The sequence below is a fragment of the Vipera ursinii genome (genome assembly GCF_947247035.1).
Source record: "Vipera ursinii genome assembly, chromosome: 6".
Taxonomy (NCBI): domain Eukaryota; kingdom Metazoa; phylum Chordata; class Lepidosauria; order Squamata; family Viperidae; genus Vipera; species Vipera ursinii.
This window is the reverse complement of record NC_139515.1, coordinates 73904539-73923511: the sequence shown is the minus strand read 5'-3', so window position 1 is coordinate 73923511 and position 18973 is coordinate 73904539. Positions and strand designations below refer to the sequence as shown.

The 18973-nt window shown below is 38.6% G+C and overlaps 1 protein-coding gene across 1 annotated transcript in view; it reads right to left on the bottom strand.

Moving 5' to 3' along the window:
• The window catches only part of TMTC1 (transmembrane O-mannosyltransferase targeting cadherins 1), a 154263-nt gene that overhangs the window by 105685 nt on the left and 29605 nt on the right, over positions 1 to 18973 (bottom strand). The window contains exon 5 of the mRNA XM_083365190.1: positions 14075 to 14281. Coding sequence (XP_083221316.1) covers positions 14075 to 14281 — 207 coding nt within the window. The remainder of the gene's footprint in view (positions 1 to 14074; positions 14282 to 18973) is intronic.

The following is an 18973-nucleotide window of genomic DNA, read 5'->3' as shown; positions in this document are numbered from 1 at the left end:
TGCATGCACTTCACAGCAACATTTTAAAAGAAAATAATTGACACGTTTCCCTTCTTCTTCTTCTTTCTTGATATTTTTATAAATCATTTTGGGAATCACCTCTCATTTTTAAATGACAGGTGCGCTCCCATTCACAACCTTGGGGAAGATTTTTTTAAAAGAAATTGAGGAAAAAAATTTTTTAAAAAAATCTGTGAGTGGGTTTTCCCCTTTGGGAAAGTTTTCTAGTTTTAATAAAGTAAAGCATCTAAAGAAAATTTCCAATCCCTGGCAAGCTAAGTGTTGTTAATGCTGCCTGAGGTGCTGAGGTTTTGCTGTTACGACTTTCTATGTGAAAAAAATGAATAGTGCATTCTGAGCCACGCTCCTTCCATTTATTCTGTTTTCTTCAGAATCAAATTGGAATCTATATCTAAATAGGGAATATGTGAAATCTGGTTCAGTTATTGTATTCTACATGGAAAGATATTTTCTTGTCCATATTGATTCGGCTGGGTTTTTAGTACAGCACAGCAATTAGGAATGGCAAGAACTTGAGAACAATGGATTACAACATTGTCCTACATTGAAAAGATTTAGGTTGGGTTAATATGGTTCTAAACACCCAGAAAGGACCATGTTGCGCCTCATACATATGTTGTTTGTAAATATGATATAAATCAGAGTGTTAGTAGGTCAGATTCTTGAGTATACGGTAGGTTGTATGGAATATAATCACAATGCTTTCTGAAATCTATCCTGACTCCTGGTTTCTTGCACCTTAAATAAGACATACTATGTCTTGTTAATTAAACAAAATGCCTGGCATACTATGTCTTATTTAAACCATAGTCTTTTTCTTATCCTCGAGGGGTGTAATGTGTTCTTTCTGTACACAAAGAACAGCAAGTTTCCCTTCTTTTTTCTTGGTATTTTTATATATTGTTTTGGGAATCGTATTTTATCTCTTAACCACATCCCTAACTTTTCTGAAATGCTCTGAGGGCCACTAAAAGGTTGCTTGAGATAAAGGCAATTCTGTATTGCTTGTACCTGTTGTATACTAAAAGAAAAGTAATTTTCCCAACCTGTATCCTTGTGTAGTCAAATAAAACTGTCACACTACAGTGCAAGAAAAAGATAAGCAGACAAAACAAAAGAGCTAGAGGAGAAAAAATAATCTTATTTTGTTTTTTAAGGACAGAACAACCTTAAGAATCACAGAATTCTGACTGATTAATAAAGGGGTAAATGGAAAGACAGAAATAGGGAAGGAACAAACCTTTAAGAGAGACTTTAACTAAATGAATCCACAGCCCCAAATTGTCAAAACAAGTCACTATTAAATATCACATTCTCTTTTGTAGAGTCTAAGAAGAAACTTTCATCTAAGCTAGAAGCGATTATCATGCCATAGATTGAGTAAATGATTTAAGGAAACTCTTATAAACCAATAATGCTGTGTTAAGAATCAGTTAGTAAGACATATTAATTCAATGGCATCTGATTTAATAAACAATGTTCTGCTTCTGCATTTTTATCACATCTGAAATAGATACAATTATTACAATCCACAAAGTCTGATTATTATTTATCACTAACACAGGGATTAGAACTTCTACAGCTGCATTCATTATTTCTTTGCTCTAGTCTTGTCATGTTGTCATAATTATAATGTAGTCTATTTCTGATGTTATTCTGTAAATTTTTATTAGTTCATTTGGTTTAAAAAGAACTTTCATAGTTGGATATGCAAGGTATAATAAGTATAGTATATACATAACTGTCTTTTGTAGTATATATTTCTCTACACTGAAAATATTATAAATAATAAATGCCAGAATAGTTAGATAAGTGTAATAGTTAGATATGATGGAAATTTTAACCCAATGCATCTTCAGTGCAGCAAAGACCATATTCGCCTGGGGGGGGAAAACATTTTCTTCCAATATTATTTATCTTAAAATGAGAAGAGATCAACATCTATTCACCCAGAAAAGAAGATAAACATACATTTTTACCAGCAATTTCTTTTTCTTCTCCGTGGAGATCACCTTAAACTTGAATATCCAAAGAATGCATGCAACACCTTCGCTGCACAAGCTGCATTATATGTCAGTTTGTTTCCAGGTCCAATTCAAGGTGTTGGCTATGAACTTTAAAGCCCAACATTACATGGGGCCTGGTTATCTATGGAATCGTCTTCATCCAATTGCAACAGCCCAGTCCACCTGGTCAGGTAAGGAAGGTATGTTGCAGACCCTGTCAATTAAAGAATTTTGACTGGCAGAGTCCAGGAAGAGAAACTTCACTGCTGTTGCCTCCTCTTGTCGAACACTTTGCCCTCCCCAGAGGTGAGATGGCCCCCACTAATTCCCTGCCTTTAAGAAAAGTTTGAAAACAAGGCTCCACTGTCTTGCTTGGGGCTCACAGAAGACCTGCCCCAAAGCCCCCCCATCTTTTAATTCATGTTTAATGTTGAATCTTAGTAATTGTTGCCTCTTTTTAAGTTTTATATACAGTTTTTAAAGCTTTAATATTTTATTTGTATAATGCCCAGAATCCCTCTATGAGGGAGTTTTCAAAATTTGATAAATAAATAAAAATAACATAAAAACATCTTCCTGTTGCATAAATATGGAAGAAGAGAAAATTCCTCATCTAAATTAAGTCAATTTAAGTCAATTTAAAAGTATCAATTTCCCCATTTAATTACTGAAGTACAGAACATTTACCGATAAACGGTAATTCTTCCTGAAACTAAATTCACACCGCATATTCTGAGAATAGTAGAACAACATCTGAGGACAAAGTTGTGAAAAGACATTTAATAAAACACTTTTGCAACTCTGACAAAATGATAATTCCTCTAGTTTGGGGGAAAAGGGAGAAAAGAGAGAAGCCATTAGCAGCAAACTAATTTCAAAGTAGCTACAATTTGGAATGCAGATTTGCACTGAGGTACAAGAATAGAAATGACTCATCTGACAAGGCTCATGAATATCCTTAGCACAGGTTAAACAATAGGAGAGATGACTGAATTTACATTAATCCACACAAGGGAAAAAGCATGAGAAATTAAAATCAAATGTTTCACAGATCCAAGAGTGCAAAACCATAGCTTAGATCTAATGATACCTGCAAATCAACACAAGTCCCCAGGTCAGAGAGAAAATTATGAATTCCTCATACTAACTACATCTATACTCAACTTAAAACCACTTGTTTAGCAACTGTTTGAAGTTACAATTGAACTGAATTGAAAAAAGTGACTTACGACTGGTCCTTGATAGCAACCCACAATCACTTGATCAAACTTCAGAAGCTTGGCAACTATTTACAATACTTGCAGTATCCCAGGTTCATATAATTGCCATTCGTGGCCTTACCAACCATTTCCAGCAAGCAAAGTTAAAGGGAGAAGCAAAGTTCTCTTAATGACCACATAATTCTCTTATATTGAGTGAATTATACTGAACATATTGAATGTACTCAGCTATAGTGGTTTGCAAACCTTGGTTTATGCACTAAACTGTTGCACTAAGTCAGCTAAAACATAATTTTTACAAATCACAGCTAAACAAACAATAGATTTGTGCAATATGTCCATCTGATTACTAAATTTAAACTCAAAAATAAAAGCAAAATACATTTTCTAAGGAGAAGCCAGTATATTTGTAACAAACTGCAAAAATTGCAATCTTATATTACTGTACTATGCTGCAAGAAATACACATTTTACCTAAAGAATGGTTTTATTGCCAGTTCTAGGACTTGGAATGAACAAACATATTAGTGGATATTTATTTATTTTATTTATTTTATTTTATTGCATTTATATACCGCCCTTTCCCTGAGGACTCAGGGCGGTTTACAGGGAGTTAAAAATCAAGCATACAAAAGTTAAAAACCAATTTAAAAAATATTAAATCAACCCTGTACTATTAAAAACCCCAATTAAAATAATTTTCTCCTCAGCCTGGGCCCGAGAGCTCAAAGAGCCAGGTCTTCAGGCCCCGGCGGAATGATCGGAGGTCGGGGGCAGTCCTCAGCTCCACCGGCAGCTGGTTCCAGAGGGCAGGCGCTCCCACTGAGAAGGCCCTATCCCTGGGTGTCACCCGCCGGCAATCTCTTACCGGCGGAACCCTGAGCAGACCCTCCCTGTGGAAGCGCACTGGGCGAAGGGCGTTTGATGCCGGCAGCAGGTGTTCCCTCAAATACCCCGGACCCAGGCCATGTAGGGCTTTATAGGTAATAACCAGCACCTTGAATTTCACCCAGAGGGCAACCGGAAGCCAATGCAGCTCGCGGAGTAGAGGTGTTACATGGGAGTATCGGGAGACCCCCATTACAACTCGTGCGGCCGCATTCTGCACCAGTTGAAGCCTCCGAGTGGTCTTCAAGGGCAGCCCCATGTAGAGAGTGTTACAGTAGTCCAAACAGGAGGTCACAAGCGCATGAGTAACTGTGTGTAGGGCGTCTCGGTCCAGATAGGGACGCAACTGGCGCACCAGGCGAACCTGTGCAAAAGCCCCCCTGGTCACGGCTCCTATGTGATCTTCAAAATTGAGCCGTGAATCCAGGAGGACGCCCAAGTTGCGAGCCCTATCAACGGGGGGTAACACCTCACCCCCCATCGTTAGAGGTGGAATAACTTGGTTAACCCGAGATGCCGATATGCACAGCCACTCAGTCTTGGCGGGATTGAGACGAAGCCTGTTTCTCCCCATCCAGACCTGAACCGCCTCCAGGCACCGGGACATCACGGAGAGGGCATCACTGGGTTGGTTCGGGGTGGAAAGAAAAAGTTGGGTATCATCAGCGTACTGGTGATAACCCACCCCGAAACCACGAATGATCTCGCCCAGCGGCTTCATATAGATGTTGAACAGGAGAGGCGAGAGAACCGACCCCTGAGGAACTCCACAAATGAGAGGCCTCGGGGCGGATCTCTGCCCTCCCGTCAACACCGACTGCGAGCGGCCCTGGAGGTAGGAGGAGAACCACTGTAAAACGGTGCCTCCCACTCCCAACCCCCTGAGACGCCGCAGCAGGATACCATGGTCGATGGTATCGAAAGCCGCTGAGAGATCTAATAGGACCAGGACAGAGGAGCAACCCCTGTCCCTTGCCCTCCAGAGATCATTCACCAGCGCGACCAATGCCGTCTCCGTGCTGTGTCCGGGCCTGAAGCCCGATTGGTACGGGTCCAGATAATCAGTTTCCTCCAGGAACAGAGGGAGCTGATGCGCCACCACACTCTCAACAACCTTCGCCAGAAAGCGAAGGTTGGAGACTGGACGATAGTTGTTTAAAGCAGCCGGGTCCAAAGCAGGCTTCTTGAGAAGGGGTCTCACCACCGCCTCCTTCAAGGCGGCAGGGAAGACACCCTCCTTCAAAGAAGCAGTTATTACTGCATGGAACCAGCCTCGTGTTCCCTCCCGAGCCGCATAAGCTAGCCAGGAGGGGCACGGATCCAACAAACAGGTGGTGGTGCTCAGTCTCCCCATGATCCTGTCCACATCTTCAGGGGAAACAGGGTCGAACTCAGTCCAGATAACGTGCTCAAGACCGCCTGATTCCTCCACATCAGACTCTGCCCAGTCAGAGTCCAGGCCGGTCCGGATCCGAGCGATTTTGTCCGCCAGATGATGACTAAACTCCTCGGCTCGTCCCTGCAAGGGATCCTCTCTCACCTCCTGGTTAAGGAGGGAGCGAGTCACCCTAAACAGGGCGGCCGGGCAATTATCTGCGGACGCGATAAGGGCGGCAAAGTAGTTAGACTTCGCCGTCCTTATCGCCGCAAGATAAGACCTTATAAAGGTTCTTAACTGCAATCGGTCGGATTCGGATCGGCTGGATCTCCAACCGCTCTCTAGACCTCGTCTCCGACGCTTCATCTCCTGGAGCTCCACAGAATAAAGCAATGTAGAAGAGCTATTATTATGAATCTTAAAATGGATGTTGAATATAAACATTATACAAATGAAATATATTTTTTACAGTTAAGGAAGCAAATCACACTATCTTATTTTTTTAAAACAAAATGTACTAAGTTTTAAAAAAACATTATAAACTAACACAAATCACAAATAGTCCTCAATTTACAGCCATAATGGAGCCTGCAATTTCTGTCACAAGTCATGATAATTATAAAGCGGATCATCTCATGACCATGCCAGATTTTACGACCTTTTTGTGATGTGTTAATTGAATACCACAGTTGTTTAGTATATACTGTGATTTTTAAGCAAATCCACTATTCATTAGGTGACATTTTTGCCAGAAATGGGAAATAAACAATGATTTCTGGAAAAATATCATAAATCGTGGTCACATAATCACAGGAGGCTGCAAAATGGCGGTAAATGTGGGATGTTATTGTTAAGCACCCAAAATGTGGTCAATTGACTGCAGGGGCCCTGGATATTAGAACATTCTATTTACCGTATTTTCTGGCATATAAGACGACTGGGCGTATAAGACGACCCCCTACATTTCCTGTTAAATTATAGGGTTTGGGCGATACTCGCCGTATAAGACTACCCCTCTTCCAAAGCACACCAAATAAAAATTAAAAAACATCAGATTTGATTTTAATATGGTAATTTTAATTCAAATGCTTATGACATGCAGGTACTTAGTAGGAAAACTGTCACTTATAAACATAAGGCTGTTTGTCATCAAACATGTAAACATAAAACAGTGCAAGTGGATTAAACTTTTCCTAATTCACTCTAAAGCTTTCCCTGTGCAGACCAAATGGGAGATCCACTCCAGGTTTTCCAGCCAGCCCGCCCAGTTCCTGAGTCAAATGTATCCTTAGAGCTAAGCAGCTGCTCTGGCTGCTGCATTCCCCACCTGCCTTTCAAGTTGGGATAGACTGCAGCTGCTCTTCAACTTTAGAAGGAAAGACGCCCAGACCCCAGCCTGTAAAAAATCACAGACTGCAGCTTCTTCTCCAATTGGTCCCGCTTTCCCTGCGCAGACCAAATGGGAGATCCGCTCCAGGTTTTCCAGCCAGCCCTGTCCCTAAAGTTTCAGCACCCGGCGTATAAGACGACCCCTGACTTTTGAGAAGATTTTCATGGGTTAAAAAGTCATCTTATACGCCAGAAAATACGGTATTTTGTTTTATTCTAATTTTATAAATTAAAAAAATGTAAGACCTTTTTTGAGGTTCATCATAATTTTGAACGGTTGCTAAGCAATCAAGTTGAGGACTAACAGCAATACAAAGCAGAGAGAAGAAAGAAAGAAAAACAAAGGAAAAAATAAAAGGACACTGGGAAACTATTATGATTGTCCAACTAAAAACCACTGAAATATTTCATATGTGGTTGTTTCACAAAACTGTCTTCTGCCTACTATCCATATTCAACCAAACTCAAGATTTTCAATTAGACAGAAGTGCTCCAAAACAATTTTTTTCTCAAAACTGGAAATAATTGTTTAGTAGATATTTGGCACCCTTTAAATTAAAAACATGGAACATATTCTTTTTTCATACATTACTCAAAACTGTTTTAGATAAGTTTTTTTCCCCCCGTCTGTTTTGGTGGATCAAGTTATGGACTCTTCTATAGGCCCTATTGCAATTGCAAATCGTGCTCCCATGACTTTAACTCGGAAAATGAATAATTATAAGTGAGTTGATTCCAAGTGGTTCTTGAATTATTTATCTGTGTAAAGACACTCTTCCTGTGAATTATATTAAGAAGGAAAACTGTGTCTTTTTAAAATTAATCAGGAATCAATTAATACTCTAACATGGTAGAATGCATTTAAGGCATTTATTATGGGATCTAAAATATTGGTGCTTTGGCTGCAGCAAAAGACAGAAACTGTCATTTTATACAGTTGGAACAGATGGTTGTGGATTCACTTTTGGTATATGCTAGTAATCCCACAGATGAATCATATCAAGTTATTTACAGCAACAAAGTTTACATTCAAAGCAATCTTTGAATGTTCTTTGAACTGTACTGACGACCAGAAATCATTTCATGAACGCATAATCAATCACCACCATATGCTACGCACTTCTGCCAACAATGGACATGCTTCTAAAAGCAATCATAAAAGAATGCCACACTTTGTAATTTTGGTTTTAAATACATACATTAATTCAAATTTTTGTAAAGACTAACATGAAATTGAAACCAGAAATATTCCTTTTGGGACTGATGGATAAGCAGTTGTGGGGCGGGGAGGACTCATGGAACTTTGTTGTACTATATGATAATAGCAGAAAGATTTTTATATCCACAGCTGCGGAAAGATTTGACTATATTTACAATGGAAGTTTGGTGAAGTTGATGGAGTTGGATGAGATGGCAAGATACCTTTAATCAGAGAAATGACATTAACTTTAATGCTGATTGAAAGCCTCTTCTGGACTCTTTCCCAAAAAGTTGGAAAAAGATGAAATTATGATATCTGGATTTGATGATTAGAAATAACAGAGATAACAGAAAAAACGAAAGTCATGTTGCAAACTTAGAGTAAGAGCTTAATATATACTTATTTATGTTGTAGTCCTTGACTTACAACCAGTCACTTAGCAATTGTTCAAAGATATAATGGACCCGAAAGAGGACTTACAACTCGGATTCAAAATTCCAGTGTCTGCACCCCTGCAGTCACATGACTGAATTTGGGGTACTCAACATCCAGCCCACATTTATGGCAATTTGCAGCATCCAGCAGTCATTTGACCGTGATTTTACACCATTTTTGCCAAAAACTGGCATTTACTTCCAGCTTCTGGCAAAAAAAAAAAAGAGAGAGAGAGAGACAGAGAAAATGGCTTCACTTAACAACTGCCATATTTGCTTAAGGATTGCCACATTTGCTTAACAACCACTGCAAAAAAATAATAATACCGGTAATAATCAAGCACAATCATGTGGTGACCCGTTGTACAATCATCATGACTTATGACCAAACGTGCCAGTCCAATTACAGTCACGAGGACCTATTAAAAAAAAGTCAGAAGTCTTTGTATTTCCCATTTCTTTCCTTTTCTTTCTGCACTTTACCTTTTGTTTTCCCTCTTCTATTTCATTGTTACTTTTTGTTAGTTTTTATTTATTTTAAAATTTAATAAAGTTATTAAAAAGAGAGAATTCCCTACTTTGCCTCCACAATCAGGTGCTGAGCGTCTTTTCTACCACATCATAGAAATATCCTTGAGCATATTCCTTCAATTTTGGAAAAAACGTGGAATGGCAACGAAACTGGGCAAATCTGGGTAGGATGGCGATATCCAACTTCTCAAGGTCAGATGGACATCCTCTTGGATGTCTCAGCTTTGTCATGTTGCAGCAGCAACTCCTTCTTGTGCTCCCAAACTCCACTTAATAGTTGCTTCAAAATGTTGACTATTGCAGTGTAATGCTCTAAGTTGACAGAGATGCCAAGCTGAAGGAAATTCATAAGAAAAACACCATCTGCATCCCTCAAAACTGTCATCATGAATTTTCTTGCCAAAACCTGTTCTTATTATTCTTTTTTTTCCCCACAGGTGAAGCTGTGTGATGATATCCTTTGAACTGCCATTTCATTTCTAGGTCATAATTATAAGCCAATGTTTCGACAGCTGTCATGATGTGGGAAGAAATTCCTCACCTTTATTTTTGTACCATGACACCAACTGCTGCCAAATTTTAACTCCTGAAGCTGTCATCTTTGCCATCAGCATTCAAGCAACCGATCTAACACAAACCTTCAGATATGGAAGAATATCAATAATGCAGCCCCTGTGTGCCTACAAAATGCCAAGCATAACAAAAATTTCTCCTTGGGTGATCCTCCAGTTGTCTAAATCAGTTCATCAGCCATTCTCTGAAAAAGCTGTCAGGTGCTGTCAAAGGTCATCCAGTCAGTTTTTCCCTAGTTTATCTGTCAAGCACAGGAAATCAGGAGTCCAGGAAGTTCAAATGAATATAGGTTTAATGCTCTTTACAAGAATCTGAACTACTAACAGTCAAAGCAAATTGGCAGTAGATAAAAGTCAATGGAATTCAAGGTGAGCTTGACTTAGATCTCTTGTGGTTGTGAAGGGACTTGAGACTGATAATGTGTTTCATCCCTCCTTTGGGCTCAGCCTGGTCATCTCCTGCATCACCATTTTACAGTTTTGGGCCCAGTGATGCACAGTACTCATGTCAACATCATCATCATCATAAACAATCTGCATTCAGCAATGGTTTTCAAGTGGAAATCAGCAATCAAACATCCAAACATGACGCAATTGCTTAAAATGCACTGGTAAGTATTGCTGCAGGCTTCCACTACACACACAATAGCAACGTAACTGTTTCTTCTAACAATTTACCATCAACTGGAGTGAAGGAACAAGTGTTAAGAACATATCAGAGTTTCTTGTGCATCAGTGCTTCCATCAACTGGCAATTTATAACTTTGGAGGCACTACTCTTCTTTACATCCTCATATTCAGGGCTTTCTCCTTCACTATTTCATATACACCCATTTATGTGTCACTATTTTAACAAATCAAAAATTTTAAAAAATATTCAGTAAAGTCTTTAAAACAGTTTTGTTTCAATAAGTTTTTGGACCTTAGGATGATCCAAGCCATGGGTATTATTATTTCCTATTACACATATTATTGTTTATTGGATTGATTGAATGGTTGGGATAATCTGCCTTGGTTTGTTCATATACACTGCCCAGAGCTAATCAGATAGCATGTATAAATGTTATTAAATGAACAAACACACAAAGAACATTCTTGCTTAGAAAAGCTAAAAAAAAAGAATTTCCAAACACATCTCAGAAAAAAAACTGTTTATACTGCTACCTCTGTCTTGATCTATCATTTCCTTTCACCCACCCACTTTTAAACATTGTTTTGTTTTGTGCAGTATCAATTTTATAGCCATCATAATATATTCAGTCAGTTATTATTAAGTAAGCAATCCATGAACTAAGTCTACGACAAAGAAGGTTAGTATAACTTTCAAGAGTTTCAAACTGCATTAGCATAGAGATGCTTCTATACCAGTAAGCAGCTGTGGATAATGAGAACTATAAACCAAGAAAAGAGGTCTCAAGTCTCTTCTTTTTGTTATGCATTCAAAATGGTCAGTGGTTAATATATACTGTATGTGTATGTTTGTATGCACATATATGCATATATACAACGTATGTATAAGTGTGTGTGTGTATGGGTATTGGTGTGCGTATATATATTTTTCTTTTGAGAGCGGGCATCAGAATTTCATTTTTAATATGTGCCAGTATGTTCAGAGAAAAAAATGACAATAAAGGTTGTTTCATCTCATTTCATCTTATCGTATATGTGACTCACCATCCATAACCTCTCCTAGCCATATTAGGAAGCTCTAAGTTCTCCATTTCTACTAAAAGGCAACAGACATGGAGAAGGCTAGGATGGCATGGCAGGCAGTTCACGATTTATGATCATAACTGAGCCCACAATTTTGGTAATAAGTTGTGAAATTCCTAAAGTGGGTCATCATGTGATGGCTTCATGACCTTTTTTGCACTGTATCGGTGGTGGTAAAGCAAATAGCAATGCAACTTAGACTTATATATACTGCTTCACAGTGCTTTACAGCCTTCTCTAAGCGGTTTACAGAGTCAGTATATTGTCCCCAATAACCTGGGTCCTCCTTTTACTGACCTTGGATGGATGGAAGGCTGAATCAACTTTGAGCCGGTGAGGATTGAACTCCTGGCAATAGGCAGTGAATTAGCCTGCAATACTGCATTCTAACCACTGCACCACCGTGGCACTTGCAATCATTAAGCAAACACCATGGTTATTAAGTGAACCCTTTGTTCACTACGGGGCAGTTTTTGCAGGAAACTGGAAGTAAATGCCAGTTTCTGGCAAAAATGTCATAAATTGTGGCCACATGACTGCAGGATGCTACAAATGGCTGCAAATATGGTCCAGTTGCCAAGTCCAAAATATAATCACATGACCATGGGGGAGATGGACATCGGAACCTCAAAATCAAATCATAAATCTTTTTTCAGGGTCTATTGTAACTTTAAACATTTACTAAGCGACCGGTTGTAAGCGGAAGATTACCTGTGCCACAATTGCACTGAAAAGACCTTCTGTGTCCTTGTATCCTTCAGAGGCTTTGAGTCTCTACACAAATTACAAGCAGCAGAAACTGGCAAATCCTGGAGCTTTAATTACAAAGAGTCTTACGGCTTCCCCAGAGTGTTCAGCTTTCGTGCTCCTAACCTTTTGTTCTACTGGTTCCAGCATTAACCAAGGAGCAAGAACAGCAAAGTCTTACGTGTCTATTAGCCCCAAGACAAAAAGGCACAATATAAGCAATATCTGACCTCAGGAACATGCCCGGCATAAATCAAATGCAGTGTGGAATTGTCAAGTCTCTGAATAATGATACAACAAAGACATCAGTTTTACAGCCTTACAACATTTAACATCCTGACCAAAGGCATAGAACAAGCAAACAAAAAAAAAATCATTTCTCATAGATCTAGATCTGAATGATCTATTATGTAATCCACTGGATATGTTACAATACAATAACCATTCTTTGCTTTAAAACAAGGAAGGAATATAAGAAGAAGAGAACCTAAAGTTTGCAAGAGGAATATCCTGTTCTTCTAAATGGCTGTGTGTTTAGGGGTAAATATTCAAACTCAATCCAATAAGAAATTACGAAATGCTGAATCTTTCTCTCGGGAATAAAGGATGCATAACCACAACATTGCACAGACAAAAAAACAACCATATAGCTTATCGTCATGTTTAACGCAACTTGTGTATGTGTTTCACCCCATTCAATCCTTTAGTCCTACTTCTAAAAAGCAAGTCACCAAATGCAATAAAACAAAGTGGGTCCGGTTTTAATTGTATTTGACAAAAGCAACCTAGTTCCATAAACAGGAACGGTTATCATATTCACTGTTTAATGGGAGGAAAATTTCTTAAAGCTATGAGACATTTCATAGACTCTGGAGGAATGCCATAACAAGATATTAATAGATAGTGTTTCGCACATACACCAACACAAACCTTGCATGACAAAAAAAGGTAGAAACAAGATATTATCTTTATTAAATGGTGAAAAAGAGATGAAGACTTGCATGATTCCATTATTATAGCCAACCTCAGTAATAGTAATTGTAATAGATTATGAAAATAAATTTAAGAGATAGGAGGCAATGCTGCAGCCTAGACAATAGTCTGATAAGAGAAATATGAGTCCAAAGCCGGAATGGGAGTGGAGATAGCATCGCAGAATTGATCTGCCTAGTTCTCTGTACGGTAAAGGCAGGGCATCTCATTCTGAAGCGCTTTCACATTTACAAGATTCTGTTACTGTGACCGAACAATAAAACTAATATTAATATTCTGGGCTTTGATTCACTGGTCTGGACTACCTTGAAGGGCTGAAAGTAGGTTTAGCCTTCCTGCAGAATTGATTTCTTGGTCTGGTCTATCTAGTGGGGCTGACATCCATCTTGAAACTCTGATTGTGCTATACCTTTTTCCCTTCTTGTATTTCAGTGGATTAGAGAAATAGCAATAGCATTTAGGCTTCTATCCAGGCCCATAGTGCTTTACAGCACTCTCTGGGTAGCTTACAGTATAGAAGCATTATTGCATATGGCCCCTAACAATTTGGGTCCTCATTTTACTGACCTCGGAAGGATGGAAAGCTGAGTCAACCCTGAGCCCTGCCAGGATTGAACTCCTGACAGTGGGCAGAGTTTGCCCACAATCTTGCACTTAACCATTGCACCACCAGGGCTTACTAAGATGTTTGTCTCAACTGCTTTTAAATACCATCTGTTTGTTGTGGATTTCAGATATGTTTTACCCTGGCATATCTTTGCCATGATCAACTTCCTTATTCTCTACAATATCCCGCAAGGTAATGATACAATCCACGCTGACATCTCCTATGCTAATACCTTATCACTGCGCATTCCCAACTAGATACATAGGATATGTTCAGATGCATACTCTCATGTATATGCTTCTCCTCCTACCCCTATACATCTCTTTGCCATTCTGTATGCATTTATATTCTAAACAATTGTGTGACTCTGGTACCTAAGTACAGCCCATGGAGCTTTTCTCAAGACAGAAAGGCCATTGCCCTGTTGTTCTTCAGGTGAGGCAGGATGGCAGGAGTTCCACGTCCCCTTGTGAGCCACATGGTGCTTCCCGTTCTCCCGGCTGGATGATGGAAAATGTAAAGGGCTTTGAAGAGAAGCTGCTGGCTGCCGAACCAGCTTCACATGTAGCGCTCCATTTTTTCTAATTAACAAAAAAATAAGAAGTTTGCATTAGTGAGACAGAATTCTGCCTCTGTCTTGTTCTTAAGGAGAAAAAGCTTAGCAACAATATTTATTTAGCAGTCTACCCATGTGAGAGGTAACACGAATTGACCCAAAGACTAATTTTCAACCTAGCTGGCTGCCCAGAATTGAGAATGAATAAATACTAAGAAGCAAATTAGACTATTAGAAGATGTACCTGCTCAATGTTATTTATTTGCTGGTTGATTGGTTTAATTGCATGTGCTTTGACAGATTATTTAAACAGAAATGACATAAAAATGACACAAAAATAATGATAAAAAATAAAGAAGATAAACATGAACAAATAATAGAAGTAACATGTTACATAAAAAAACCCTTTTTGGTTACACATTTTCTCTTTCCATTTATTTCCCCAAACACTAACCTTTATCTAGGTATTTAACAGAACAACAGAACAACACAGTTGGAAGAGACCTTGGAAGTCTTCTAGTCCAACTCAAGCAGGGGACCCTATATCATTCCAGACAAATAGTTGTCTAATCTCTTCTTAAAAGCCTCCAGTGATGGGGCACCCACAACTTCTGAATGCAAGCTGTTCCACTGGTTGAAATTATTGGTTGAAACCATTTGGTTGAAATAATTATTAAATAAAAAAAACAAGCAAACATATAGAAAAATGAAATTTGCTAAAAAGATAAAGAATTAAGGGAACGTCTGCTAAGGTAAGTCTTGTCAGACCACATTTTTACTCATTTTTTTTGAGGTTGTCAACAGTCATGCAGGTAAAAATGATTCAGTAGATTTTGTACACCTGAGTTTTTAAAGAGCCTTTGACAAAAATCCTCTATGAAAAGCTGCTGAGAAAACTCAGCTACCAAGGAAACAGAAAATGGGAAGAAAAGAGCAGATCTCATACCAAGATGCACAAAATAAGACCCCCCCAAGGATTGGCATTGGAGCCGGTGCCTTTGACTTGTATATGAACATTCTAGAGTCTGCAATTCAAGGTAATAAAAAAAAGGATTGTGAAGAGTTGCAGAAAGATCTCTCAAAAACGAGTGAACCGGCATTCAAAAAAAGGAAAAGGTGGATCAGGGTAGGCAAGTATAAAGAGATGCATGTTGCACCACCCCCCCCGCTCCAAAAAAAAATGCAAACTTCACGGATCCATTAATGAAAATTCATCAGGAAAGGGATTTTGGAATCACAGCAATCAGTTTGATAAAAATGTCAACCCATTATGTAGCAGATTAAAAAAACGAGAATCTACGAGGGTGACGGTTCGTTCTCTGAGCTTGTGGGTTGGTTTCTGAACATTTTGTTACCAGGCTAGGTAACACCCTCAGCGGAATTTAGGGGATGTCAGTGTCCATGTTCTTCAGTGTTCTTCTGAAGCCCTTATAAACAGAAGAACACGGACACCGACATCCCCTAAACGCCGCTGAAGATGTTACCTAGCCTGGTAATGAAACATTCAGAAACCAACCCATAAGCTTGGAGAAAGAACCTTCACGCTCATCCTACACCCGAGCTACAGATATTCACCACTATTGCTAACAATCTATGCTTGGAACCTTAGGAAAGGAGCTGAAAACAGAACTGATCAGAAGGTAGTGAAATAGCAGATACAGAGGGCTCTGGGATGAAATATATCCTTTTCCATTGGGATTCAGGTCCAGGCATGGGGCCGAGATTGCTTTGGTTGTTTTTGTGGAGGAGAAGTATGATGGTCCTGCTGGACCCTTTGGTACCACTGTTCATGGTATCTTATTGAACCATCTATGACGATTAGGAATTGGGAGCATTGTGCTGCAGTGGTTTCTCCTCCTCCCTTGGTGATCATTCAAGTCAGGGAAAGAGGCTGAACTCTCAAGCATTTTGATGCAAGATGTCTCAGGACTTGGCCCTGTGTCCCTTACTGTTTAATATTTACAAGAAGCTGCTAGAGAGGTCATCTATCACTATGGAGTAAAGAATCATCAGTATGTTGATTATTCCTAAACTCAACCTCAAGCTGATCAGGAAATACTGTATAGTCAAAGCCCCACCCCAGGGCCTGGATGTTATTAGGGCCTGAATGGAGTTAACCATATTTAGACTTAATCTCATCCAGGTAGAATGGCTGTGCACTCAAGAAGCCTTCTAACTCTTAGAGGAAGTCCCACTTTGACTCTAGCTGATATTTGGCTCCTTTGCAGAGGACAAAATCAGCATCTAGATTCATGGCTCCTATTGGAAGAGCAAATGGAAACTTTGGTCAGATTAGTCTTTACACATCTCTGACTTATGCACCAGGTGTGGCCTTTTCTTAAATGAGAGGTGTTATTGATGGTCATTCATAATTTGTCACCTCTTGTCTAGGTGACTATAATTCATTCCACATGTCAGTGCTCTTCAGCTGGTTCAAAACTCTTACTATGGGGGTTGCATTGACTGTTGGTTGGCTTCCAAGCACAATTCATAGTGTTGGTTGTCACCTCTTAAGCCCTAAGTGATTTTGGTTGATCATCTAATCCACTCTGAATCTGTGCCTCCAAGCAAACGTTGGCGAGAACCTGATCACAATTACACTTTGTGATGCTACGGCAATATTAGTTGTAGTGATGACAGCCAATTCTATCAGCTATTAATTATTCCTAATAGCAGTTAAAACTAAAATTGATGGCTGTTTACTATCTTCTGAATCTTAGAGTAACACAGTCTAAATGCTGGATCTTGGGAAGCAACAGTTGAAAGGAACTATCATTCTCCATTGTAGCTTATGAGCTTCCCAAATGCTTTTGGCTGGCTATTGTGTGACACAGAACACCGGCTGTGGATGTAGGTCCTGATCAACCAGATGTCTTCTTTTGTTCATATTTTGTTGTTCCTCTTCTTTTGTTCTTATTTCATTGATCCTCCCTGATGACAGCTGCAGTTTCTGACAGTATTGCATTATTAGTCTAAGCTGTTAGAACAATAGTAGCAGCGTTGCTTGTTTAAAAATGGTGAGAAAACCTGTCTCTTCAAATCAGTACCCCAAAATAAAAAGGACTTATGCAGACATTAAGCTGCATAAATTATAACTCTTGTGCTTGATAACCTTGTCAGGGCTTCTACAAGTTGTATTGTCCAGATATTGGGCACCATATGTTCCTGAAGCAATCAAACATAATAATTAGTATCTAATTATTATTATCTAGGGGTTTGCTAAACTATTAGCAGGTGATGGCATGTGACTAACCTTATCAGAGGTTGGAAGCTAAGCAGGATCAGGTCTAGTTATTCTCTGAATGGGAGATCACCTTATAATCCCGCAGCTAGATCCAAGTTGAAAGAACACAGTGTAAACCACCTCCATATTGTTGCTATGACAACTTCATGGACATAAAATCACTAGACACATTTAGCTTTACCTACCCAATGCTAATACCATTAGCATTATATTTTCCCTTGTTGTACTAATTATAGATTATATTTTTATCACCCCAGTTTTCTAATTACTCAGGATGACTTTAAAGTTTCTCCAATCTTATTCCCACCCTACTTTAGCTTCTGAGAGAAGGTTTTGTACAGTGCTTATGGCATCAGGTTAGTTGCCCAGAGACAACAAGTTGTAATCCTGCCCTAGGACACAAAGCCAGTTGGGTGACTTGGGGCCAGTCACTTAAGAAGATGGAAAGGGCAAATTACTTCCAAAAAGTCTTGCCAACAAAAAACTGCAGGGTCTTGTCCAGGCAGTCACCAGGAAAGGCATTAAAAAACGAATCTTTAACTTCTATTTCCCTTTCACTGACCCAAAAAAGGAGAATCAGGTAATGTCTTCATACGAATTGCTTCCCAAAGGAATAACATGAAAATGAAAATGAGTTTCTCATTTTGAGAGCTATATGTAATTCTCCAGAGATCAACCATAATCTAATGTGTAACACTTGTTCTAAAAATGATAGCCTTTGATTTAGGTTCCTATGGGTCTCGCAAAGCTATAGCACAATTCCAAACACATTGAACTTAATATTATCAACACCTCTTCTAACAAAAAAAATAAAACCAGGTAAAATTTAAAATATTTACTGAAGCGTATTATTTACTGAAGCATAGGTAGATGGTAATTAGATTATCTTATACTTTAAATGTAAGGATTAACTATAAGCTTTTTAAAAAATGGTGTAATTATAAGATATTTTATTATTTTGATATAGTGATATTTATACAATATCAACTAGAGATTATTAATACTCTAATATTTAACTGAGACTTTTAAAGATAGAAAAAAAGGAAAGATATTAAGATTATCAGTTATCTAATGTTCAGATGACAGTTTTGAAGATAGAAAAAAGTAAAAATATTATATCAACGTTAACTATAATTTGGAAAATCAATGTCAACAAGTGTAAAATTAAATACGTTTTTATGTTCAAAGCTGAAATATAACTTTAACAAACAGTGAACTACTGTTCTACAATGAAGATTTCTGTCTTAATACTTAATACTGAGCTCTCTACCCTATTGTTACTTATTACTATTTGGGCATGCTGAGAAAAATAGAAAAACAACAAAGCAAAGTTGGCAATAGCAAGTAAAAGAAAAAGAAAACAAGGGGAAAATCTTTTCTAGCTTCCCTCTTCTTGTCCTTTTGCTAATTTGTGATATCTTTTTACATTCAGAACCTTTTAGAAGCCAGACTGTAAATGTTTATATTTGCCAT